This window comes from Callionymus lyra, chromosome 13 (assembly GCF_982586985.1).
Source record: "Callionymus lyra chromosome 13, fCalLyr1.hap1.1, whole genome shotgun sequence".
Taxonomy (NCBI): domain Eukaryota; kingdom Metazoa; phylum Chordata; class Actinopteri; order Syngnathiformes; family Callionymidae; genus Callionymus; species Callionymus lyra.
The window spans coordinates 22,159,335-22,186,795 of NC_141830.1; the positions used below are offsets into that span (position 1 = coordinate 22,159,335).

General features: G+C 40.0%; 3 protein-coding genes across 5 annotated transcripts in view; 2 read left to right on the plus strand and 1 right to left on the minus strand.

Annotated features, from left to right (window-relative positions):
• The window catches only part of susd6 (sushi domain containing 6), a 32,007-nt gene extending 22,259 nt beyond the window's left edge, over nt 1-9,748 (minus strand). Inside the window, exons 1-2 of one of the 2 annotated variants that reach the window (XM_087805914.1) lie at nt 9,513-9,748; nt 1,417-1,579 (exon numbers count right to left, since the gene is read on the minus strand). In XM_087805914.1, the coding sequence (XP_087662040.1) occupies nt 1,417-1,540 (124 nt within the window). In that variant the 5' untranslated portion in view covers nt 1,541-1,579; nt 9,513-9,748. The remainder of the gene's footprint in view (nt 1-1,416; nt 1,580-9,512) is intronic. The other variant, XM_087805913.1, reaches the window with a different exon arrangement.
• Nucleotides 9,749-11,632: 1,884 nt separating this feature from the next.
• Nucleotides 11,633-16,238, plus strand: LOC148067785 (acyl-coenzyme A thioesterase 1-like). Of its 2 annotated transcripts, XM_087805908.1 has the most exons (4): nt 11,633-11,674; nt 12,412-12,870; nt 12,936-13,138; nt 14,588-16,238. In XM_087805908.1, the coding sequence occupies exons 2-4, from the start codon at nt 12,417-12,419 to the stop codon at nt 15,176-15,178; spliced, it is 1,248 nt and encodes a 415-aa protein (XP_087662034.1). In that variant the 5' UTR covers nt 11,633-11,674; nt 12,412-12,416; the 3' UTR covers nt 15,179-16,238. The 2 variants fall into 2 exon arrangements, with proteins under 2 accessions (XP_087662034.1, XP_087662033.1); XM_087805907.1 differs by having other exon boundaries at nt 11,633-12,870.
• Nucleotides 16,239-17,423: 1,185 nt separating this feature from the next.
• Nucleotides 17,424-25,934, plus strand: gpr176 (G protein-coupled receptor 176). The gene is made up of 3 exons (XM_087805909.1): nt 17,424-17,736; nt 23,172-23,424; nt 24,350-25,934. The coding sequence occupies exons 1-3, from the start codon at nt 17,529-17,531 to the stop codon at nt 25,527-25,529; spliced, it is 1,641 nt and encodes a 546-aa protein (XP_087662035.1). The 5' UTR covers nt 17,424-17,528; the 3' UTR covers nt 25,530-25,934.
• The last annotated feature ends 1,527 nt before the right edge of the window (nt 25,935-27,461 follow it).

A 27,461-nucleotide genomic window follows, 5' to 3' on the forward strand; every position in this document is an offset into this window, starting at 1 on the left:
CATCATTTTATATACAAGTTTATGTATAAGTAATTAACATCAACACATCAAATGTAATCATTTATATTGCTTTGGATATCCATTAAGAATGGAACAATTTCTAAAGAAAGTAATAAATAAAAGGTTTCAAATGAATGAAGTATGCTTTAAATAAAAAACAAGACGTAGCTCAAGTTTTTATTCAGAATGTAGCTTTAAGTTGATGTAAATGGTCCAGTGATTCATATTTTACACACCACTGGTTATTCTGTCTTTTTTATTTCCAATGCAGCCACATTGTAAACTTTAACAAAATACAAGTACCAAATAAATATCATAATCATTGTCGAAACAAATATATTGACTTTTCTTGCAGCTCTAAAGAACAATATTAATTATCAATAGAGGGCCTCAGTTGCTTTTATAACATTGCCGTTAAGGCTTTTTAACACCATCCATCCCTCCAGAGAACAAGTCATTTTCATAAGAAAAGGTCTGTGACAAATGAAGAGAAAAAGATGAAGCCCTACAGTAAGTCGAGCAGTCAAGCAGGGGATATTGTTCTGCGTTTGAAGGCTGTGAACGTGATTCCTCCAGGCTCTCCATGAATCATGTGTGTGTTTGTTACATAAGAGAAGAGCATAAGAATCAGAGGGATGATGCACTTAAGCAGGGTTCCTTCAGTAGCTGCAGCTTTATCCAAGTATTTTTTACGCTGTGGCATTCATTTTTTTTAAGAATCAACGAGGCAAGGACTGAATGGACAGAATACAGGAGGCTAGTTCAATATAAATGACTTAAAGCGTCACACATGGTTAAAATAAATCACAAGTTGTTACAGCAAGCCAAAATACACCACTGGATTTAAATCTGGACTTCCACACACTCATTCTAATCGCACTGGAACGATGGGACATCTGGTGCATTCAGGCGGTGTGTGTGTGAGTGTGGCGGGGGGTTGCTGCTTGTAGGAGGCACACGTGAGCACGAGTGAGAAAACTAAAAAAGGACCTTCGCGAGTAGATGGTAGGCAATCATTTCCCCCTTTGAAGAGCAGAGCCTGACGAGCGACGTTCAAGAGCTGAAACCTGACGAGAGTCTCTGCAGAGAGGCAGCGACTCAAACCTGCCAAGTCGGCTAAAAGCTCCGAGAGGACAGTAAATGTCGTGGGCTGATTAAAACCGTATGACAGCAACGTGACCGCAGACAACATCCTCTCTGTTTCACTCAATCATGGCGTGAACCGTAGTGACTCATAAGGCACAGAGTGAGCTCTGGGTCGGCACCGAGAGTACGAAGATGCTAATTTAATAGCGCTGACCCGCACGGCGGCAGGGAAACAAACGCAGATCATTTCACTAGAGGCCAGCGGGAAAAAAAATGGCGGCAGGGTCGATGTGGACCGGGCGGGGGGAGAGAGAGGCGGCGTGAGCTTACCTGATGCGTGACCATGAGGGAGGAGGAAGAAGAGCAGGAGAAGCAGGGAGGCAGCCAGCCTGTGGGCTCCAGAGGAGGCGAAGGACAGCGCTCTCGTCTGAACAGCTACCATTCCATCGCACATCTTTTCCTCCGGCAACCAGCAAGTCCTTTACGGCTTAACCTGTGCGGGTCACATCGGGAGGGAGGGACGGAGAGAGGGGGAGGGAGAACACGGATTACTATCAACATTCAGCTGGGATTATGTAACCAGAGGCAACTTAGACGGACGTGGAGAGTAAAAATCCTGCGAGGCTCACGTCATCAGATCAATCTGCTGCCTCTTCCTCCCAGTGCTCTTTAAGCACCACAAACAAACTCAGACAACATTAGCTTCTTTTTTTTCTGAACCAGCCGCCAGTGGCTGAATCGGGAGGAGGGCTTTTCTGATCGACATCAATTTCCACACTTCACTGCACCACGAAATTAAACCAGCCAAGGAAATAGACCCAACGTTTAGTCAATATTGTGTCAAAGCTTTGAGCAAAATATGAAAATGAAACAAAGTCAACAAAAACTTAAAAGGCTGGATAGAGAGATAGATATAGATATAGATATATATCTATATCTATATATATCCAGCCAGTCACACATTATTCATGTACTACGCCGTTTAAAAATTGTGAATCAAGTTCTGCATGCTTTTGGTTGCTAGCATAACAGTTGACAATCCTTTGTAAAAACAACGCTTATAATTGGCTTGATGATGTATTAATAATCAATGTTTTAATTGTATGGTTCTAGCTTTTACACTCACTTCATGATCACTAGAGAACATGTGGAAGAGAAAAAAAAACCCACAATGTTAGTACAAAGGTATTACTGTGTGTCTTTTTAATGCTAAAATAAAGTGGATGTATCCAAAAGCGCATGGAAAAAAATAGTACACCAGGAAAGACTTCACAAAGGCTTACTATTAAAGATGAATTTTCCTTCAACTTCAAGAACTTTTCAACAACAAGACTCAACAAGTCGTCTGATCTGTATTCCTTGAAATGTAAAATATGATTTAAAAAACAAACTATGATTCAGAGACCCATGGATCGGAGTTAAAGAAGTAAGGAAAAAAGATCCTGATATTTTGAAAGAAAAAGATCTAGTAGAAGTAGAAAGGAGTTTAAAATAAGACAAACATTTTTCAGTAGTGACTATAACGACTTGTTGAAGCCGTCTTGGTTGTGAATGACTGAGAGATGAGGATAGTGTGGGAGAGTCTGCATTATGTGAGGAGATGGCTGGACAGCTGGGCTACATGAGAGAGCAGCAGAGTCCATTAACATTGGACAGGACCGCCGGGCTAATGGCTATAGTAATGGTTGCATTTGGATGTCAGTGGCTAATAATGCAAATCAGCTGCACGGTCCCTTACAAATAACCCATGGCTTCAGGGACACAGGTACTCAACAATAACCTGAGAGCAGAAATGCATTGCGTGTAAAGCCTATGCTGGACTTATTTGAGTAATGCATCGCATGAATTCGATTACGCCCACACTTGTATACTTGCAGCGTCCACGCTTCCCGTCTTCCCGATTCTCCAATTACAACATCTCAAACACTTCCTGCCAACTCACTTCTTGAGTCAAGGCTACGAATGATTGACTTTCAACCGATCGGGCAAAAGTTTAAAAAAAAAACACTTGGTGCAGTCGGTCTATGAGACCTTGAGTCTCACGCCGACACTTCGACCCTCAATATTACTATGCAACGTTTCAATATCAAAACTTCATTCTAATAAATCATTTTGCCGGGACAGGAAATCCTTGCTTAGTTGAACAAGGTCAAAGTTTATTGACTGTTTTCAAGACTTCCCTTTCTCATTCCACACAAATCTGACTGAGGAATTATAGGCTGCTCTAAAGCATGATGGGAATTTTGAAAATGTTTTAAGGAAAAGTGATATAAGACACATAATCATATCTTGTTTTGGCAAAGAATGATGTTCTTCGTGTGGAGGTCAGCAAATCACAACCATTACTACTTTGATGGCATATTCTGCCGGGGTCTTTGGCAGCCATCTTGGTTTCTCCGATATGGGGCGTAATGTCTTGACGCCACAAGAAAATGGTTTCTCCCTGAATATGGTTAATAGGCAAAATAAAGTAGTTTAATGGCACAGTGCCCTGAAACTTAATGGTTTTTCGTGTTTGGTTATTGTAACCCTGGTAACACATCGTCGTCATGGTTCCTCATACGCCTCTGACATTAGCCAATTACCCCCCCTTTTCCAGATTGAATTCAATAATTCATCAATAATTTCAAGTCCGACACCCCTGCAGTTATTAATGGTCTCAAAATTAAGGTTTGGAGTATTCAAACTAAATAATTACTCGGTGCAAATGGTTTGTACATGTTGTTTCATGAAGCAGAAAATGTTTTCTAATCCAGGCACACGGCAACACTATATCCACAGGGGGTCCGACTGTCACCAGCTCCGTGACGTCTCCCCCTCTGAGGCAATAATGAAGAAGCATACCTGCATGCAGGGCTGGCGAGAGGGAGGGAATGACGCAGGTAGGATTTGGCAGAACAGTTTGAGTCCTTTATTGAGCCAAAGGCAGCGTTCAGAGGCATCTTACCATCACAGCCACTCGCCGCTCAGGACGGCATTTGTAATGCAGGACTGACCTCCAGCTGAGTTCACGGTATTGAGCAGCGCGGTTGTGCGGACTGAAAAAATTAAGCAGAATCGGCCCGGCACGTGGCTGGAAGCCATCAATCCCCCGCGGACAGATCTAAGTGCTCGAGCGAAACACTCGATGATGTGTTCAACAAAACGTTTCTCACCTTTAGAAAAATCTCTTTTTTTATATTGACGGTATAATTCAGTCTCTGTCTGAAGGTCTCACAGTTGGCATAGCCTGGAGATTAAAAATACTATTTGAAATAAGAGAGTAGAAATTCAACATGTAATGTTTTTTTTTTTTTTTCAACATTACATTACTATACATCCTTAAAGACGCTTTCTCTCTTTCTCGTTGAAGGAAAAACATACAACTGCTTTCCCATAATTCATTACATTTATCATCTAAATTAGAATCACTGCCAGATAGAAATCAACCCATTAACACTCTGCACTCGCCATGGGGTCAAGATATAAACATGAATTGGGTCAAGCTTGTACTGCTCTTTATGCATTATTAAAAACAATTTTAAACTCTTTATGCTTAAAGATTTCTATTACAATTACTCTCTTCATACATAGAGCAACATTTAAGGCATTCAATTGATAAAACATGAGATCTACTCTCATATTTGAATCTACAAGCCATCGACTTAACTCAACCGAGTGAAAATCCCATCGGCTACACGTAGCACATGAACTAATTTTAGTTGTGGTTTCCTGTAGGACCATTTTAGAAAGAACACTTAAGCAAACACTTAATTTCCTGTCTGCAGCTCCGTGGGACTGAGTAGTGACACCATTAGTCTTCCACACACCAGGGACAGAACAGTTGACATGTTGCGAGGGCTTATTTAGTTTATCTTTGTAACCATCACTAGTTGGACTGTGTACCTTGAGAGGAACAACCACGTAAATTATGAAGCTGGGACGGGCCTGCTCCTATAAATAGATGCCATAAAAACAGATTGCTTCCTTGTTTCATGAAACATTCAAAGGTGTGTGTCTTCGGGCGTTATCTGAATAATTGAGTAGTATCGGTTACAGGGAAACTAATGCGACTTACCAAACCACCGAGAATCATCTTAATAAACAACATTAGGAATTTGTAAAATACTCAAATCTACAAGCTTTATTGTGTACAAAGTCCAATCTCTTTGTCAACCGACAATACATTCCGATTGTTAGAGTCCACACTGCTCACCAAACGGTTCCTCAACTAGTAAGGGTAACCCTTTGGAACAGGGGACACATATTAACTATCAATAGGCTTTTTACCTGCATTATCAACAAAGGAACACTTATTAACAATTATAAAGTACTAACTCACATCATTGGGACTATATTCTTCCCTTAATAGCATGATATTCATGGATTTCACACACAAGAAAACCTTAATTTCTGATTATTAACAGTTATTATTAACAAAGTGATTTAAGATTAACTTTTCTTCATGTTATGAGAAAAGTTATTCACTATTGATAATTCCGGCTATAACATCAAAAATGTTTTACACTAAGCAGTCATTTTCTACCGGGGTAAAACGCCAATCTAAAAGTATTAGCAGCATCGTAATTACTGTACACGGTCAGAACCTAAAATGCTTATTTTTGAGTAATTATGTTATGGGTGCCATTAATGCTAGTATATTCCCCATTTTTCTTTAAAGAAGACAATATTATTAACATTACTTTATTGTTAAGTTTGTTATCACTAAATTTCATTTTTACTTCTCTATTTTCTATTAATAATCAGTGATTATCAGTGTAAACGTGTCATAGAACAGAATGCCTTTATTTATTATCTGTCATTATAAACGGAATTAGAGCCCCACTGTCAGGGCAAAACAAACAATACCATAAAAAAATACAATATAAAAACACTTTCAACATAAACCCTGTCAACAATATAACCAGATAAATAAGCGTATCAATTGTTCATATGTATTCCCTGTTTTAAAGGGTTACCAAAGAAGGATTAAAGTAAATATGAATTCATTTCAAACCGCGAAAGGCCACACTGAAACACGTAACCACATTTGACCTGCAAGCTATCAGAGCAATATGCTCACAAACAATAATCACACGGAATGATTGTAGTTTGACGTCGTGATGGCAAAGTTAATTAACTACCCCGGGCACGACTCATTAGGTACATTTCCTGATAGTGGCTACTTGCTCTAATGGCTTACTCCTGAATTTCTCGGTTTAGGAAATGGATATTGAGAGTAACGGTTCAGATGCCAGTGTTAGTTAGCAGCAGATTTTGAATATGAAAGTAGAAATTGTAGACCAAGTTAATTTTTAGATGCACAAACAATCTTGATATTAAATGTTAATCTAGCATATTTGTGGGTTTAAATATATATATGTCACAGTACAGATTGGAATCGAATAGGATCTGGAATCCTAATAGGACAGATTGGAATTCCAATATTCAGATCCCAATACAGTAGTAGGGTCTGTACTAGTACAGATTGAAATTCCAATCCCTACTAGTAGGATTCCAGATCCTACTGGATTCCAATCTATACTTTGACATATACATTTTAAAAACCCAGAAGGTATGTGATTTTAATTGGTATGAAGCCACGACACAAATGCTCTGAACATGTGATTACACTTTTGCATTTGTAGATCATTTCAAGAGCAAAACTCATTCGTCCTAGTTTATCGTCAGTCACAACGAAACCACGTATACGGAGATGAAGTTTTGTTGGACGTGCTACTGAGCATTATCATCAAATGACCGTTAATCAATAATGCAAGCGACGGCGGCGCCATCAAGGGCATCGGGAAAGTAAGAAAATGCCCTCCCTCCGCCCCAAAAAGAAAACTGGGCAACCGTCCACTTCAGACACGAGTGAGACAACCAGCCGGCCAGCAGGCTGCTGCTGCAGTTTTTCAGCTGCCCGGGGCTCCAGGAATACACAAGGATTCAAGCAGAGAAGCCACACAGGCATGTGTCCGGGAAGAGAGAGCCCCCAGTGTGCCAGAGAAAAAGGAGATTTCCACCCGATAGGCTCCAGTGCTGCTGCTGATGGTTAGAAACCTCAGGGCTCTGCACGGCAGCACAGAAAGGCGCCTTTGTTTTTTAAGCATGATGAAGCTAGCAAGAGTCCTCTTAACCTTGTGTAGTCACAAGAGTGAGGACTATCTTGGTACACAACTTGCAGAAATAAAAGCAAAATGTGATTCATAAAAACAGTTTGAAAGTGGAAGCTAACCAACCTAACATTCTTATCTCCATGCACAAGATGTTTTCTTCAGAAGTGGTTGTCAAACATAACCCCCGGAATTTTGGACCTGAAGCTGTACAAAATGGCTTTTGTTGTAAAATCATATTTCAATAACCAGGCAACATGGGGAGTTGTTTTTTTTAAACTTATCTTTAAAATACAGTGTGTTAAAGCACATCTTGAAAAGAGCGTTAAAAATGAGCCTGATTGTGCGAAAGAAATTCAAGCAATAACACCAATCTTCAAAGTCTAGCGAGTACCAAGTGAAGAAATCTGGGAAACAATACAACATTTATCCCGCAACTCAGGCTTGACTCGCATGTTTTCACCAAAGTAGGGTATAAGTAGTAATACTAACGACAACTTTATTGGTTTGATAAGTCATGATTTCACACCAAGTTTACACTATACCACGATAAGGATTAGCGTTATTCAGTAGTTAACAGGAATTGGGTGAGTGAGATAACATTTAAAACCACAACAACCATAGGAATTCTTAGAAAATAGCAGATGGAATCAACCCAACAATTATCCGTTGTTTCCAGCAAGTAGTACAAGTCAGCAGAGCAGAAATGCAACATTGACAATTTGTTACTAGTTAGCACGTACACTATCCTGATGCATACTAACCTCCAGTGCACTGAGAAGAGAAGTATGTGATTTGAGACACAGCAGGGGAAGAGGTTAAGTATATAACAAGCCAAACGTGTGAAGCTAGCTAATATTAGCACTCACCGTTTCTTAATAACGACCCAGGAAATCCTTCCAAATATAAAAATAAAAGTTACATTATGACCATACTAAATATTTGGTTGCCATAAGCCTACATAACACATCCGCAGAGGCTTTCGAGTCATTGCTGTTCCAGTAGTACTTGTCGGAACAGTTTAGTAAACAACCATGTTTACATGGTCATCAGTTGTTAATACAAAACTAGTCAACTTGCTTTCGTTAATCGTCGTTTTCCACCTTATTTTAGTACCAACAAGAGAAACAAGCCCAGGCCTATCTTAGCACCAGTTAGTTCCTTAGGACACAGTTTTTACATGGTTAAAGTTAAAAATGAAGCCAGAGTGTTTCGTATACATCATATCATGCGTGTCAACTGACTAGTTAGGTGCTAGTCAACCATGTGTAAAGATAAGATTTGACTTCTCCTTGCACTCAACATTTCTCCAAGTTCGATCGTGTTCAATCTCAGACACGACGACACAGCAGGTATTATCGATCGTATTCGTCATCGAAGTGAGTGGGATAACCATAAAAACTTCATGAAACATTTAATAGATTATTGATATATTTGAAAAAAAACAACATATTGGCCCATAAGAAATGAAGAGAATCCAATTTCAAATTAACATTTAAATCCAGGTAAATAACAAGTAACATAGAACCAACAGTGAACAGGATAGTCCTGAATTTATTTCAAGGAATTTAAGATTAAACACTTTCAGCCCTTTAAATATCAATACTGCCCTTTGTTGTGACAGCCATGAGAGCCAGCCTGCGAACAGGAAATGACTGAAAGTTTATGGGAACCAAATAATAAGAGAAAAAAACAAATCCAGTGATGGGAAATGACAGCCTTGCAGTTTGAGGAACAGTTGAGAGGTTACAGGGGATGAAACTAGTCAGTGGAAATGTCTCAGGCGAGCCTGGTGGAGCTCGGAAGGCAGTCACACGCTCGGACACGTGAACATGTACTGTGAGCGAGTTGAACAAAGAGTCTGCAGGAGCACATTCACTCACACACCAACAACGTGCTCAGATCGACAAAAAAAGAAAGAAAGTATCAGAAAATCCCTGTATTTAAATGGTAAAAAAAGAAGCATTTATTGTTGACTCATGGCGACAACGCGAAGCGTTACAGCTGTTTAATGTTTACACTCGCGAATAAACAAGATTTTAAGGATTCTACCCAGCAAAACACAACAATAAATGTGATACTGGTTAAATAATTCAGTAATATAATATAGTATTTATTGTTTATTTATCACAAACAACTCAAATGTATCCTGAAAGACAGCATTCAGGGCTTATTCATAAGCACACTTCGCTGTTAGCAAATTAGCTACATTTAGTTTTCGTTGTCGTTTAATTCGGATATATTTTACGAGAAATACGAGGATAAATCGGGAATCATACGAAGCTGAGGTGGTCTCTGTGCTGAGCTGGCGGAAAAAAAAAGTCGACTCACCAACGTAAAGGTTAGCAGCAGCGGCGAGCCTTCCTGTCTTCGACTCACATTCGAGGCATGAATGCGGATGTTCAGAGAGAGGGTCGGAGGCGGAGAGAAGCGGAGTTAAAGTCCAGGTAGATCCGTTCGCCGTCGTGTGTTGTTGTTCCTCGGAGCCGTCCTCTTGTTTTTCCGTGCTCGGCTCTTTATTTTAGGGGAGCGGAAACACTCCAGCAGCTGCCTGCTCGCTCTTGCGCGGTCTCCATGGCGACATGGTCGGTGGGCGGGGATTAGCAGGCAGCCTTCAAATTAAAAGCTCGAATGCGGCCGAGAGGACAAAAGAATATACGAAGAGAAAGTAGAGAAGTAGAGGGTATTTAGGAAAAAAACAACTGAACTCTTTTGTTATTGATTCATGAGTGATACTTTCTGAAAATACTTATCTCCTCTTCTCCTTATCACCCCTGCCACCATCACAATGGCCTAATCTTGAAATTACACACCCACAATGACAAGAGCAATATTCCAACCACTGTGCAGGTTTCCAGCCGATTGGACAGATGTCTAGGGTGACCCTTCAGTTACCGCAGGGCGAGTTTCAGAATGCTTAAAAGTCGGAACAATTAATGAGCCAATCTGAGTGAAGAAAGAGCTGAGCCAAAAGGCAAAGCTCTGAAGATTACAGATGCTAGTGAAAGTCAACAATCTATATTTGACTCCAGGCAACTCCAAGGACACCTTGTGACCCGCAGGGTTACCGTCAGTTAGTAAGTAAATAAATAATGGTTGTTTGTAAATTGTTTTTCTAGACCAGGGTCACAAAGCGCTTTAAATAATCAAAAACAATACACAGTTCAAATATATACTTTAAAAGATCAAGACATGTAAGACAGGAGTCCCAGAAAACCAGGGAAAAAGGCTGATAAGAATGGCTTAAGATGTTTCTTGAAGGAGTCAGTAGATCATCAAACACAGAGGAAGATCGTTCCAAAGCTTAGGAGCAACAGCCTGGAAGGATTTCTCTCCTCTGGTCCGGAAGCGTGTTCAGGAACCATCAGTAGATTCTGATCCACAGACCTCAGAGCTCAAGCTGGGGTGTAAGTCTGGATCAGGTCACTGATGGAAGATCTGACCATGAATAGATCTGATCCTAAAGGAAACTGGCAGTCAGTGAAGAGTTTTAAGAATCGGAGAAATGTGAGTTCTTCTACTAGAGTGGGTCAGAATTCTTACTGCAGAGCTTTGTATCCATTGCAGGCGAGACAGCTCCTTCTTTATTAGACACCAAAATAAACTGTTACAATAGTCCAGATGAGAAGACACTGGTCAGTTTTCTGCAGTGTTGTACTAGAGACATAGTCAAACCTTGCTGTAATCACTTAATACAGTATATATTATTTTGGATAATAAATTATATTCCTCTAATACAGTGATTACATGGTATATTCCTAAATAAACATCAATGGTGCAACAAGAAAGGAAACACAAAATCCAGATAGTAGGATAGGCCTGCATGCACTACCCCTGTATTAGAGTTTTAACTATATGGTCTCTTTCTTGACTCTTAATAATAATTATAATTAATAATTATTGACATCCTCATCCAGGTGACACTGTAGTAAAATAACTCATTTAAAAAAACGCTTTCTTCTCTGATATTTCTCCCGAATTAATAGATTTAAATACATATAAAGTACATTCAAATTACCTGCATCAACACGACAGTAAAAGTAAACATTATTGCTGCAAAAGGAATAACAGCAACTGAAATTCCTCGAGTTCATAATATTGAAACATTTTTGTATGAAAAACATTTCATCATATTTGTGACATTTACATGTGCGTTTCTTTTATGGGGTATCGTTTCAAACGACCATTTTGCGTTATATACGTCTGCGCGTCACTAGTGTGTGTGTGTGTACTGACACCTAGTGGGAAGAAGGCAACATGACACGTTTAAACTTCCCAATTTATTTCTGACATTTATTTTAAAATAGAAATTCGACAGCCTCCTCGGTGACTTTACTGTAACATTTTGAGTACAATTTATTTTTCTTTATTAACGTTGCATTATTAAAAATAGAAATATGCTCTGGCGCCCACTAGGTGGCAGCACGGAATCACACAAACCAGGAGAAAAACAAAGAAGAAAATAGGCAACTACATTTCCGCAGGGGTTGATGGTAAAGTTATACATTCTTTTTTCATGTATTTATCATTTTTTGATAACATCATTTGACTAACAGACACGTATATAAAATATGCATAGTGTTTATTACAATAGATTATTATTTCCCATAATAAATCCGTAAAAACGCCGGATTAAAGTCGACTTTACGCCTCATTTCTAAAGATATTCGGTCTGGCCTGTTGTTCGAAATTCAAAAGAACAGAATTCAACTTTTTAATTTAGTTTCTTTACATGTATTAATGCACTTCTGTACACAAGTAGACGCCACTATATATAAGTCCTCCCTCAGGTAAACAGGAGATGTTTACTTATGGTTCAACCTGTCAGTGTTTATCGTTTCACTTCTTCTCTTTTGCTGATATTGATAAATACTCCTTTTGGTAGCTTTGTAAGTATTTCTTCTTCTATCTATATGTGTTTAGACTTACGGACTTCACGGTACAAAAACAAAGTTAAAGTTATGTTATTTATAAATCATATTTCATTATCGACATCAGTATCCATCCTTCGTTCAGCCAATGGAAGTGTGGAAACAGAAAAATCGTTGCAAAATCTTGCGAAGTTTAGCGAGTGCTCATGGGAAATGTGGTTTCCCGTCGGGCTAAACACTACCACTTTTGTCCACTGGCGTCGCTTTACTTACAATCGCATAGAGCTGCTTTAAATTCAAGTGTCTTTATCTTAACAGATGCAGTGACTGAATGTGGGCTTTAAACCTTCTGTTTGTAGCTGACATGTCTTCCCAGATTCGCCTGAGAATCCTTCCCAGTGTCCGCTGTCTTTATGACAAGCTGGTCCAGGTGAAAGTAGAAGGACTCCCTCCTCACAGGGACGTGGAGTTGAGGTCCAGGCTGGTAGACGATCGAGGGGTGGTCTTCAAGGCTTCGGCTCGCTTCCGAGCAGACCGGAGCGGTCGGGTGGATGTTAGCAGCTCGCCGTCTCTGGGGGGAAGCTACACCGGCGTGGAACCCATGGGCTGGTTGTGGTCGATGACGCCGGAGACTCCACACAGCAAACTTCTGAAGAAGAACGTTCTGACCCCAACGCTGGTGGAGCTGGAAGCTCTGAGTGCAGAGACGGGGGAGGTTTTGGCCCGAGAGACCAACGAGAGAGGGTTCATGACGGAGGGGATGAAGAGAGTCCCGGTGAAAGAGGGGAGAATCCGTGGAGTTCTCTTCATCCCGCCAGGTTTGTCTTCAAGTCGCTCACCCATTTATGACCAGCTGGTCATTAAGTCATCCGTCTTGTCGTAGGAAAAGGCCCCTTCCCTGGAGTGGTGGACCTGTACACGCTGGGTGGTGGACTGTCTGAGCCCAGAGCCAGCCTACTGGCCAACAACGGCTATGTGGTTCTGGGTTTGGCTTTTTATGGCTACCAGGATTTACCCAAGAAGATCAAGGAGCTGGATTTGGAATATTTTGAGGAGGCTGTTACATACCTGAGGAAACGACCAGAAGTAAGAGAGCGCATTCAAATAATAACATATAAAATCAATGTTGCATCCTTAACTAAGATTATTCATTATTAAACAATGAAGTGATCATTTACAGTATGTTATGTAGGGATGACATTTCATCAAATTTCACTCATTGTCTCCTCTATGTCGACCTTGTTCTTTTTCATAGTTATAGAAAATTATTTGAATTTAGTCTTTGTCCAAAAAGACAGTTAAAAACACCCAAATACCTCCATACTGCTCGTCTTTAACGCCCATCTTGTATTAAGTCCTCGTCAGGAGGAATTGTTCCGGAAAAACTTGAATGAGTCTTTATTTTAAGTTAGTTTTTAGAGGAAGATCCCAGACCATCAGCGTAAATCTTGTAAACTGACCCTGTCAATGTGTTGAGAAAAAACTCGAGGCCGGAGCTGAGAGACTTGAAGCTTCTGATGCTACAAACAAGCTTAAAATAAACAACTTATTCAAGTTGTTTAGGAAGTTCTCATGTCGAGGCTTTGATACAACGTCGACATTCATGGAAGTAAATGAGTGTTTTTAAACCTTCAATTTGATTTTTTTTGTTTTGTTTTGACGTACATTTTTTTTTTCAATGCAGGAAAAAATGTGTAGAAATAATTAAATGTAAAAAAAAAAAAATTCAGCTCAAACAATTGATTGAAGGAAATGTGAAAATTAAACTTCGAAAAAAAACAATGTAAAAATGTTCCATTGTAGTCAATTCAGTGTAAGGAATTAGGTCACGGTAAGTAGGAGTGAGCCATGGCAACCAGCACGCGTGACCTTTGCGTGATGTTGCAGCGTAACCTGGCGGCTGGGATCGATTGATTCTCTTTGGTTTAATTGATTTTACACCTTATTTCTTACACTACATGTATTCGCATTTACAAATCTATTAAAGAAAGTAAAAGTGCTTTAAATCGGATGGTTTTTCAAATTTAAAGTCTGATTTTGACTCTGTAAAAATTATTTAAAGTCTGATGGCACACACTAACTTCTGGTGTTAAGACACTTTTATTTGTGCAGGCTTTTCCTTGATTTTCTGAGACTCCTGTGTTGGTCTCGGTAGTGTCTTGACCTTTTAAGTATATATTTTATCGTGTATTGTTTTAATTGTTTAAGCGCTTTGTGACCCTGGTCTGTAAAAGCACTCCACAAATACAAATTATTTACTTACAGACAAACAGTATGGAGGTATTTGGATATTTTTAAGTGTCTTTTTGGATGAAGATGAAGACAACTGAGCTCCAGTCGCTACGTGAAAAAGAACAAACATTTTTGTCTATAACTCTAAAAAAGAATCCCTTTAGTCGACATGAGGGTGATTAGAAAATATAGAATTTTAGGTGAACTAACACTTTGAGAAAACGATTAATGAATCAACAGAATTGTCAACGCTACTAAAAGAATTGATAGCTACAGACTAACTGCTAGCTGTTGTCTGTGCAGGTGAAAGGTCCAGGTCTAGGCATCGTCTCCATCTCTCAGAGCGGCGCCCTGGCCATGTCCATGGCGTCCCTTCTGCCCAACATCTCAGCGACCGTTTGCATCAACGGCTGCAACGCCAACACGGTGTTTTCGCTTCGTCACAAAGACCTGGTCATCCCCCCGATCATGCCTGTCCTTTCCAACTTCACGGTCACGGAATGCGGTTTGTTGGACATCCGTGACGTTCTGCCCGATCCGTCCCTCGAGGAAAACCGTGCATCTTTGATTCCAATAGAGCGAGCCGCCGGTCACTTCCTGTTCGCCTTCTCCGAGGCTGACCGCAACTGGAACAGCGCCTTTTTTGGCTGCCAAGCTGCGGCGCATCTGAAGAGTCACGGCAAAGACAACTTCGAGGTCGTGCCTTATGCCAAAGCCGGGCACTTTTTGGAATACCCGTACCTGCCGTGTTGCACGAGCGCTTTCCACGCAGCGGTTGGAAGCGTGGTGAGGTTCGGGGGGGAGATGAAAGCCCACGCAGACTCTCAGTTGGACCTCTGGGAACAAATATTACGCTTCTTCAAGAATCATTTAAGTCATGAGAGCAAGTTATAGATCATTATGTTATCATAATAATAATGACACTAACCTCTCAGATATGTTCATAAATTTAATGTTTTTATTTGTTAATAGATTTCTGATAGAACTAATTAAAGTAAGTAAGTAATATTTATTTATATTGCGCTTTTCGAGACCAGGGTCACAAAGCGCTTAAACAATCAAAACAATACTCAAAAAAGTACATACTTTAAAGATCAAGATAATACTAAAATGTATTTATAACATTTTTTCAGCCACTGATGTGCATTATAATTAAATGTAATTATATGTAATTATAATCTATTTCCCTTTTATAACACCTTATCTAAAAGTTAAAACATCTAAACGTTCCAATAGATTCCTGAGAAACTTGATCGGATTTCACTTGTCAATAGTTTAAAAAAAAATGCCTTGACCTATTTTTTCTTAGAAGTTAAAGATATTGAGTAATTTAAAAACAAATAAATTGACGATCAAGAAATGTCCATAAAGGTGAATCAGTTGACGTTACAAAACTAAATGGCAAACTGGTGAAAGACTAATGAAAGTAATAAAAATGGAAAAAGATATTTGGTTGTCACGAAAGTGCTTCAGTCTGAGGAAAATATTTTTAACCGTGGACAAAAACCTTTGAAAAAAAACCTGCAGTGATTAATCACTCTTCTCTGGAGAAAAGCTGGATGTCATCATAAAAAGTTGATAAAAACTGGACGGAAAAAGAGTATTTATAGTCCAGACCCGTAATGCTCTTGTAAATATGATGGTATTTGCGTCTCGGGAACCCGTTTGTGTTGATATATTTGTCATGGGAAGTCATCCGAGTTGGTGCTGTGGTCGTGGGATGTGGACCAAGGGTCGTCGAAAAGTCGTGGTCCATAAATCCGAGAGGAAACGTTTTTTTGTGGAGCTGATCATCGATGGCGTTTTTACTGCCTGTCACACGTGCAGCTCTCTTGGAATTTCTCGCAGGCCCAGGAGGAATGTCACGAGCTGCTGTGAGGGAGAAAGTAAATCAGGTTTAACTTTCCTTCTCCTGGTTGTAAATGTGACTCCTTTGTTAGAGCGGAGAATAAAGTTTGTGTTACTGATAAACAATATTGCTCTTGAGTCTATGTTTGTTTCAGCAGTATTTATATACCTCCCGTAACGCTTCAATGTACTGACTATTAAAAATACACCTTCACACACACTCACTGAAAGCATTACAGGAGCCAAGGTGTCAAGCAGGCACGTTCCCACACAATTTGAAAAATAATTTATTGCTTTTTGGGTAAAAAGACAGGGTCAGTTAAGCTACACCTTACTGCCCCGTAACACATTATAGATGGTAACTGTTGAAATTAAATGTATAATAACATGGAATGTAAAGTTAATTTTAAAGTGAACGCTGTACCTGCAAGCTTAGCGATTACAAAACCTGCCTAATGCGGATTGAATCAACCGGTAACACTTCTTTACAAATTACAAATATATTTAAATCTTACTATCAGTAATTGTCAAATAACACAGGAACAAACCTATAATTTTTTCTAATTGATAGAGAACATTTTAGGCTTAAACAATGTGCATCTTTTTTTAAATTTGGGGTCACAGTAAAAAATATAATATACATTATTATACTCGTAGACCAGCACAGGGTGGGCAATTAAAATTATTCAAGGGCCAAATTACTGTAAATGATGTGAATGTTGTTAGGGGCTGTCGAGCAAAAAGAAAGACGAGAAAATACCCCCAAAAAAAGGACATTCGTCATTAGGGCGTGACATTTATTAAGCTAAATAAGCTACAATTTTATTCTTGTATATTTGAGTTTTTTTCAAAACATTTCTTAAACTAACTATAAACAAATATTTTGAGGGATTAATACATACTCAAAAAATGACATACAAAAAGGAGAAAAAAAGGAAATAAGTGTTATGTGAAAATGTAAATGTAAATAAATAAGAAATACAAAATACACTTTTTAAATGCATTAGAACCATTTATACATAATTACTTGGACATTACGAGGGCCACATACATACAAAGGGCCGCATGTGCATGAGGTGGGAAAATATTTATTTAGGTTATTAAATGGGTCCCAATCAATTACCACTGATCCATAAAGAAATATTTCAAGGGTCTCACTGCTTGTCACTCACAAGTCTCGGGGGGGCCTGTGAGAGGAGGAGGGGCCTCTTGGTCTGAACCGCAGCAGCCTCAGACTGGTTCAGTCTCAGCCCAAACCCGCCTCACGATGTCGATCAAAGAAAGTGGATTTCTGCCTGGACCCACCACGTTTTTCTGAGGATTACACCTGTGGGGGGATCTGCGCGACCAAGCCCCAGAAATGCTGCCGCAGCTCCGGCTCGGGTCCTGAGGCAGGATGGAGAGCTGGGCTGCGATGTTCGGGGACGCGGCGAACACCACGTCCGCGCACCTCTGGGTCCACCTGGTCAACACCTCCAGCCAGCCGAGCCTCTGGGACGGCAAGACACCGGCCGAGGGGGTCAGATCCACGGGGAAAGACAACCAGGCGTACCGGGACTTCAGCACCACCGTGCAGGTCTTGGTCCTCGTCGTCTCCCTGCTCGGTAAGTCACGCTTCTCCCTTCTCGTTTTACCTACTAAAATATCATGTTTAACATTATTATGAAAGAAACAAACCCGCAAAATTCAGATCATGACGTGATATTGAGACGTAAACCCGATCAGTATTTTTATTTAGTGAAACGCAGATGCAAGTATGTGTCTCTCATCATACGTCGATGTTTTTTTGTTTTTAAATCTTCTTTAACAAAGAAAATTTCATGTGGATCCACAAACCGTCACAGAAACTCATTTTTTAAAGTTGCTCTATGTAGAATCTGACCCAGATTTTTTTCTTTCATGTTTACTACTCCAGACAAGACTAGTGGTGTCTCTGGATCTGACAAAACTAGGATCCTGTCCAGACCAAGGTGGTGTCGGCCTGTGTCGGACTGACCTCTTGTCCAGACAAATACATTTGAATTATACTATGATGTACATCTACATAATACATGTATTTTCCCCACCTATCACAAACAGACACAAATACACTGCAAATAAATAACATTAATAATTAAAAAAAGTAAAATTCAAATTTCGTTCAAAAATGTTTTGCGCTGCCAAGTGATCTAACCTAGCGAACAATATGACGTGCACAGTTATGTATGGAAGGTATTAAAGTTGTATTAAAGAAAATAATTCTCTGACACTTTTGCGACAGTGAATGATTGACTGAGTTACAGATGTGACGACACTGATGGGCTCTTCAAAGAAACGACCCCCAGATGGACCGGAAATGACGAACACAAACTAACCCGCCAAGCATTTGTCCGTCTAAAAGTCGTCTTAATGTCCTTAGACGTCTAGGCTTAAAGCGGTTTACCACAAGTCTAGAAATTAAAGTTTTTTAGCCGTCTAATAGATGTTTAAAAGACGCCTAAAAGACGTCTCAGCTAAGACTAGCCATTTTATAGACGTCTAAGCTAAGACTAGCCTTCTAATAGATGTTTAAGCTAAGACTAGCCGTCTTATAGACGTCTAAACTAAGATAAGCCGTCTAATAGATGTTTAAAAGACATCAAAATAAGTTTTAGCTAAGACTAGCCACCTTATAGACGTCTAAGCTAAGACTAGCCGTCTAATAGATGTTTAAAAGACGCCTAAAAGACGTCTCAGTTAAGTATAGCCGTCTTATAGACGTCTAAGCTAAGACTAGCCGTCTAATAGATGTTTAAAAGACGCCTTAAAGACGCCTAAGCTAAGACTAGCCGTTTTAAAGACGTCTAAACTAAGATAAGCCATCTAATAGATGTTTAAAAGACATCAAAATAAGTTTTAGCTAAGACTAGCCATCTTATAGACGTCTAAGCTAAGACTAGCCGTCTAATAGATGTTTAAAAGACGCCTAAAAGACGTCTCAGTTAAGTATAGCCGTCTTATAGACGTCTAAGCTAAGACTAGCCGTCAAATAGACGATTAAAAGACCCCGAAAAGACTCCTAAAAGATGTCTAAGCCAAGACTAGCCATCTTATAGACGTCTCAGCTTAGACTAGCCCTCTAATAGACGTTTTAAAGACGGCTAAAAGACGTCTAAGCTAAGACTAGCCCTCTTTTAGACATTTAAAAGTGCCAAAAAGACGTTTTACCTAAGACTAGCCGTCTAATAGACGTCTAAGATAAAACTTGCCGTCTAATAGACGTCTCAGCTTAGACTAGCCGTCTAATAGTATTTTAGATGTCTAACTTTATTTCAGGCGCCCTGAAATCATAATCGGAGGCGACACGTCTCCATAACTTTTGCGACAGTGTTTGTACAGAAATGTGACGACACTGATGGGCTCTTCAAAGAAACGACCCAAGATAGACCGGATATGACGAATGACAACACATATGTATTTTTTTTTTTCGTTATTTTTTCTTCTCTTTCTTCTTCCGTCTGTCTTCTTGTACTCTTGTGGTTTGCAAAGTTCTGTCACATTCCCACATACTCAAGCCTATGAGTTGACTGGAGTGCATCTAGATGCCAAATTATGGGTTGGTAAAGATGAATTAATTAGTTGTACTATTAAAATAAATGTTTTGCCTAAGGTGGGAAAAAATTTCCAACATGTGTATTCATGACTTGCCTTTTCATTTAGAAAATATAAAGTGGAAAATGTCATGTTCCTCACTTCCTTCCTCTTGATCCTGCTACAATTTTCCATCCAGAGGGTTGATCTTCATGTTGCCTGGCGACTTAGATGATGAGAAGTCAATTGTGTGTGAGTGTGTGAGTGTGTGCAGTGTGTCTTTTTGCACTGAAATTGAGGGAATCTGTGTAATTAGGTCTAAAGAACAGCATCTGTGTCGCTGCCGACTGATGTCAGGTCAGAAGCATGTGGCAGCTCCTCTAGTGTTTCTGCCGTGAGGTCACCTTTTGTGCTTTTCCCTCTTGTCAGCTTGCTAAATTTAGGAAAGACGCAAGTTCCTGATGAAAAACTCTCAATGAAGAACCATTAGGAGTCTTCTTTTCTCTGACTGAGGGGAACGTCTCGTTCTATTGTGTTCTCACAAGTAAGCTTGTAGAGAGCAGGAGTGGTTATAACTCTCTATAACTAGGCGGAATTATGGACGTTTTTCTACTGAAAAAATAATTGCTGACGTGTTTGTGGTAGATGTTTGTTGTCCTCCAGACATCTATCTCTTGCCTCAAATCCACTCCATGGCCATTATTTGCATCATGTTTGTTTATTCAGATGAAAGTAACCACGAACAAAAAGTACACAGAAAGGATTACTGTCTAATAAAAGCACATTGTTTTTATCAAAAATGAGTCTCTTTGAAGAGTCTTGCTGCTAATGAGTGGCACATTTCTCTCAGAAAAAACACTTTCAGAACAAAAGGAACCTGGAATACAAACAGAAAGCTCAACAAAAATTGAAAAAAAATCTCTTAACAACAACTAAAAAGGGAAAATAGAAAACAAATTTGGAGACGACAGTAATAATTATAATGAAAACGTTGAGATTTAAACAAAAGTTATTTAAAATAAATTTTATCAACTTAAACAAACCCACAATAGTTTATTTTTTGATATTAACAGTATCTATAGTTTTTTTTGTTGTTCCAACATTGCTGCTGCTAAAAGTTCATGCCAGGAAATGGAAAACATTTTTGAATCTTTAAAGAAATTTAAATTTTTTTTGAAAAAGAAGCATAATAACTATCGTTGGCCAACTGAAATATTGGGTGATTTAAAGGGAACTGAATTGTCACGAGAGATGCAAAGATATTTTTATCATCATCTTCTCATTAGTTGCTGACGTTCTAGGTCACCAGTAGTGAAAAGCTGTGGCAACCATTAACTTGGCAACAGACGGAAACAGTGATCAAACATTGCTGATGTTGGTAACACCTTTCTCAACTATTAAAATACGATAATCAACGACCTCTGGAGGTGTCTCTGAGGTGTCGCTGGTATTGAGGAGCTGCTACTTTTTTTTTTTACAGTTTCACACTTGAAGAATTGAAGGATAATAAAATGAATGGTTGAATAAATGGTGAATTAAAATGAAATATGTTCTAAACAAATCCATGACTACATAAACGACAGATTAAAGGATGAAAAGTTAGATGAAAGGATTAACGTCGACTGTCAAGACTGAAATGTAAACAGATTGATCAGTATTTGGATAAAATCAGTGGCAAATGATAAAGGGATGGTGGTTTGAGAGCTGATAAAGGATGCATGAAGCATGTTAGGTGGATGTATGGCTGGATGAATTAAGAGAAGCAAATTTAGGTAATATTAGAAACAATGAATTAATGTCCAACACGTGGGTGGAAGTCTAGATGAAGGAATGATGGATGAGCAAGGGAAAGGAGGTAAAATAGGTGTATAATAATAGATTATTAAATTATGGTTGAATACATGAATAGATGACCTGGAGAATGGACAATGGATGGATGGTTAGCTGGTGAATGGATGGATGCATCATGGATATATGATGATGGGTGATGGAATGATTGGTGGATGGATTGATGATGGGTTAATGATGGATCTAAGGATGATATGTGATGGATTGGTGGATTTATGGATATATGGTGGATGGTTGATGGATAGAAGGATGATGTATGGCTGTCTTATTGATGAATAGATGGATGGGGATTGATGGGTGGTTGGACGATTGGATGATGGATTTAAGAATTATGGATGTATGGATGTATGGATGGATGTAGGGATGGATGAATCAATGTATAGGTGTATAGATGGATTTATGAATCTATGGATGGATGTTTAGTTGTTTGTATGGTGTATAGTTGTTTGTATGGATGAATGAATGTACAGATGTATGTATGGATGTATGGATTGATTTATAGATATATGAATATATGTATGTATGTATGTATGTATGTATGTATGTATGTATGGATGGATGGATGGATGGATGGATGGATGGATGGATGGATGGATGGATGGATGGATGGATGGATGGATGGATGGATGTATAGATGTATAGCTGTATGTATGTATAGATGTATGGATGGATTTATGGATGCATGGATGGATTTATGGATGCATGGATGGATTTATGGATGTATGGATGGCTTTATGGATGGATGAATTTATGGATGATGTATGGAAGGATATATGGATGTATGGAAGGATGTATGGATGCATGGGTGGATTCATGGATGTATGGATGGATTTATGGATGTATGGATGGATTTACGGATTTATGGATGGATGAATTTATGTATGGTTGTATGGAAGGATGTATGGATGTATGGAAGGATGTACAGTATGTATGGATGGATGTATGGATGTATGGGTGGATGGATTTATGGATGGATTTATGGATGGATGTATAGATGGATTTATGCATAGATGTATGGATGGATGACTATATGGATGTATGGAGGTATGGATTTATGGATTTATGAATTTATGGATTTATGGATTTATGGATGTAAAGATATATAGATGTATAGATGTATAGATGTATAGATGTATGGATGTATAGATGTATAGATGGATTTATAGATGTATAGATTTATGGATGTAGCGCTGGATAGATGTATGGATATATAGATGTATAGATGTATGGATGTATAGATGTATAGGTGTATAGTTGTATAGATGTATGGATCTATGGATCTATGGATGTATAGATGTATAGATGTACAGATGTATAGATGTTTGGATCTATGGATTTATGGATGTATAGATGTATAGGTGTATAGTTGTATAGATGTATGGATGTATGGATGTATGGATGTATAGATGAATGGATTGATGGGTGGGTGGATGTATAGATGTGTGGATGTATGGATATATGGATGATCTATGGATGGTTTGACCTGTAAATTGTAGTGGAGCACCGGAAGATATGATGTCAAATAGACTCATGTAAAAGATGGTAAAGATAAGATCACTAACTACTACTACCACTAACTATAGAGCTAACCTTCATGTGCTTGATCTGGCAGCCATCTTAAAACCTCCATCTGTCTCTGCAGGAAACATCACCATGCTGTGGTGCACCTGCTGCACCAACGTCTTCAAAACCGTCACCAACCGCTTCCTCAAGAACCTGGTTTGCTCGGGCATCTGCGCCAGCCTGGTGTGCGTCCCCTTCGACGTGGCCCTGAGCGTCAGCCCTCGCTGCTGCTGGTGGCTCCACACAATGCTGCTCTGCAAGGTCCTCAAGTTCCTCCACAAGCTCTTCTGCTCCGTCACCGTCCTCAGCTACAGCGCCATCGCACTGGACAGGTCAGTCCTTGGCCAGCGATGACAAAGAATGTCCTCATACGGACTTTGCCCAGGGTATAAGACGGTCAATTAAAAAACACCCAAGATGCTCCTTCTCTCCACTTGTTGAGGGTTTATAGATCCACTGATCATGTCATCAATATGCCTGGTGACCAAGTCAGATTCAGTTAGAGAAGCTTGTCAAGAGCTCAGCTGTTCGCGGCTACAGCACGAAACACTTGTTTATTCCGAGAACACAAAGTCCTTATCAGCCTCCATTTACTCCCCACTGTGGGGATGAGAGGAGAATCGATGTGGTGAATGTAGAGCACCGCGGAGTGGCGTTCCCCGCAGCGTAGAAAAGTGCAGCCCTTCAAGTCATTTTATGTGGCCTGAAAAAGCTTCCAAATAAAATGAAATCCTGATTTAAGGTGCACGACAGATTGATAGAGAGAGAGAAACCACTAATATGCAGTATTGTCTTGAGAGAAATACATCATGTGGAAGCCATGACCAGTTAACAATTTCTTTTGTTTATCCAAGAATGTATTTATGTATTTATATAGTATATAGCCACTGCTATATGAGATAACATTTAGAAGCTATTGGCACAATGACGACAAACACTATGACAACAAAACAATAACAAAAGCTGTGAAAGAAACACCAATGCTAACAAGCAAATGTTTGTTGTATGCTGATGATGTGTTAATAACAACATTCATAAAAATTTCAATCGAAAGTAGTAGAAAGTATTTGTTTTTTTATGCAGTGCAACAAAGTAATCTTGTTTGACACAAGTGACAAAGTAATGACGCTACATAACAAATTAATGCTAACTAGAAATTTGCCACTGCCACATAGCAAGAATGTTACAGAAATGCTAACGTTGACATTTTGCTAACCAAAAATATTAGCATCTAAATATGAAATGTCTCATTCGCAGATACTACTCGGTACTGTACCCACTGGAGAGGAAGATCTCGGACGCCCGATCCAGAGACCTGGTCATCTACATCTGGGTGCACGCGGTGGTGGTGAGCCTCCCTGTGTTTGTGGTCACCAACGTCACTGACGTGTACGTGACATCGTCCTGCTCTGAAGAACCTGCCCGCTCCCTTGGCCACATGGTCTACGTGCTCATCTACAACATCACCACGGTAATCCTGCCGCTCTCCGTGGTCTTCATCTTCATGCTGCTAATCCGCCGAGCGCTCAGTGCCAGCCAGAAGAAGAAGGTGATTATCGCTGCTTTACGGACTCCTCAGAACAGCATCTCCATCCCGTATGTGTCCCAGAGAGAGGCGGAACTTCACACCACCCTGCTGGCTGTGGTACTGGCTTTTTCCATCTCCAGCGCCCCCTACGGGGTTCTGGTGGTTTATCGCACAATTTTAGTAGATGCTGTGGACCTCCCTGTTTCACTCTATCTTACTGCGCTGTGGTTACCCAAAGTCTCCTTGCTCACGAACCCCGTTCTGTTCATGACCGTAAACCGCTCGGCTCGCCACAGCTGGATGGATCTTCTGGTCCGGATTCATCGACGCTACAGCAGAAGGAACATGGTCAGCGCAGGGGCGCTGGCATCCTTTGGGGCGGAGGTTGTGATCGGGGAGCCGGAGGGGCTGGAGACTGTCGAGCGCTCGGGGAGTCAACTCTTGGAGATGTTCAACATCGGCCAACAGCAGATCTTCAAACCATCAGAGGAAGATGAGGAGGTTCCTTCACAGGGACCAAGGGAGAATCACAAAGGTCAGCCGAGAATAGGGAGCGGTAAAGAAGACGCGATAACCGATTCCGTAGGGGGTCCAGGTCTCATAATCACCAAAGAGGCTCCAATCATTGCTCCACGGACTTCACCGGTGCACACTTGCACATACACCTCTTGCTCACAGGTGGCGCCGGCCACACCAACAGAAGCAGAGGACACGACACAGTTTGGGTTTGGGCCGTTTGAGTTACCGCCGCAGTGGCTCCCAGAGACCAGGAACAGCAAGAAACGGCTGCTGCCTCCGCTGGGAAACACGCCCGAAGAGCTGATCCAGACCAAACTGCCCAGGCAGAGACCAGAGCGGCGCATCAGCCGGAACAACAAAGTCAGCACTATTCCCGCCGTGGACCTCTGAACTCATCCACGGTTCATTTGAAAAGATTAAAATATATTGAGGATTCTGATCTGAAAGGTGTGGTACAGGCATCCGCTGCTGAGTTTTTGAAGCAGCTGAGATCTATTTTTTAAACCCGGATAGAACACCAGCACAAAACTTTCTACCAGAAATATTTTGTCACGCGTTGACAACGTTTCCCCTTTAAATGTCAGATTTTGTGATCCTCAGTTCGCCAAACGAATCAATCGGTCACGACTCAGTTCCAGTTTGATCAAGTCTGAATCTCCAATGGAGACAATCTAGTCATTAAAAAACATTTGTACCCTAATCAAGACGACAATGTGAGTCGAAACATACCCCTGATGTGAGTTCTGTCTCTGTAGTTTCTGTGAGTGACAATATGCAAATACATGTTAAAAATACTTTTTTTGAATTTTGTTTGGTCTTATTTAGCATCAACCGTCTCAAATGTGTCGAACCTAATCCAGCCTCACATTTTATTAGCGATTTAACGTGAATAACTTCAAATACATGTCGGTATTTTACCCCAGTGTTTAAGATTGACCATTCTAGGAAATCTTAAATCTCTTTGGAAAGTTTTCAACAGTGAAACAATTATGCAAATGGAAGAAAACTGATTATAATGAGAAATCAGATACATAAAGATATACTCAGTAAATATCAAGTAAAAGACATGTTTATCTAGACTTTCATCCTGCATCATGACACCTTTTTCTTAAAAACAAATTGTCTCCTTGAGGATTCGAAATCTTTTGTGCGACGTCCAATATCTTTGGCTTCAAGCAGGTCTTGTGACTCCTCTGGATTCACAGACACAAACATGTTTATCAGTGTTTAAACATGCGTCAGAAGTTAAAGACGACGGGTTCAGGTTGTCAACTGTAAATTCCATGTCATTGTTCGCATCCAGCACCGACACACACACGGTCTTCCTATATAAGGTCTGGAAAATACTCCAGAGTCTGGGTCAGTAGGGCACACATGCAAGTTCCCAATATTTCCAATGGTTAACATTACTATAGTTTTAATTTTTTAAGGAGGTACAACTGGATGGAAAAGTCTAACTACAAGAAGCCGTTGCTGTACCAGCGCTGGGTAAGTGAGTCATGAGTGTTTTGAGCTACTGGAACCACAGATTCGATTCATTCATGTCTTCGTACAGGGAGGTTTTGATTGGTAAAGACGTCATGACCCTTTCGCTCTAGTAGAAGAACTTACATTTCTCCGATCCTTAAAACTCTTCACTGGCTGCCAGTTTCTTTCAGGATCAACTTTAAAATTCTGGTTCTTACTTTCAGATCTATTCATGGTCAGACCTTCAATCAGTGATCTGATCCAGCCTTACACCCCAGCTTGGGCTCTGAGGTCTGTGGATCAGAATCTACTCATGGTTCCTGAACATGCTTCAGGACCAGAGGAGAGAAATCCTTCCAGACTGTTGCTCCTAAGCTTTGGAACGATCTTCCTCTGTGTTTGATGATCCACTGACTCCTTCAAGAAACATCTTAAGACACTTTTATTTATGCTTTTCCCTGATTTTCTGGGACTCCTGTGTTTGTCTTATGTGTCTTTATCTTTTAAAGTATATTTTTTAACTGTGTTTGGTTTTTGATTGTTAAAGCGCTTTGTGACCCTGGTCTAGAAAGATCTTTACAAATAACCTTTACTAACTTACTTACTTACTTACTATTCTTTCGATCCTAAAGTCGTCATTCCACAGCAACAATGGCTGGTCCGCGGAAAATTGCTTGTTCTGCAACAGCTGTTGAAAATGAGAGCAGGAACTCTCCGGCGTCACTTTCATTATAAGTGCAGCAAAAGACAGCGAAACAGAGAGTAACAAACACAATTCAATCGTGTTTTATTTCCTAGACAGGAAGCATTGTCGAGAAGTATGCTAGCTTGGTTAGCTTGTTACAGAAGGCCCAC

Excerpts from the sequence above, each read along its gene's own strand:
- LOC148067785 (XM_087805907.1), top strand. The coding sequence starts at position 12,384 with ATGTGGGCTTTAAACCTTCTGTTTGTAGCTGACATGTCTTCCCAGATT. Across the intron at positions 12,871-12,935 it reads AGTTCTCTTCATCCCGCCAG|GAAAAGGCCCCTTCCCTGGA; the intron begins GTTTGTCTTCAA and ends GTCTTGTCGTAG. Across the intron at positions 13,139-14,587 it reads ACCTGAGGAAACGACCAGAA|GTGAAAGGTCCAGGTCTAGG; the intron begins GTAAGAGAGCGC and ends TTGTCTGTGCAG.
- gpr176 (XM_087805909.1), top strand. The coding sequence starts at position 17,529 with ATGGAGAGCTGGGCTGCGATGTTCGGGGACGCGGCGAACACCACGTCC. Across the intron at positions 17,737-23,171 it reads CCTCGTCGTCTCCCTGCTCG|GAAACATCACCATGCTGTGG; the intron begins GTAAGTCACGCT and ends CTGTCTCTGCAG. Across the intron at positions 23,425-24,349 it reads AGCGCCATCGCACTGGACAG|ATACTACTCGGTACTGTACC; the intron begins GTCAGTCCTTGG and ends TCTCATTCGCAG.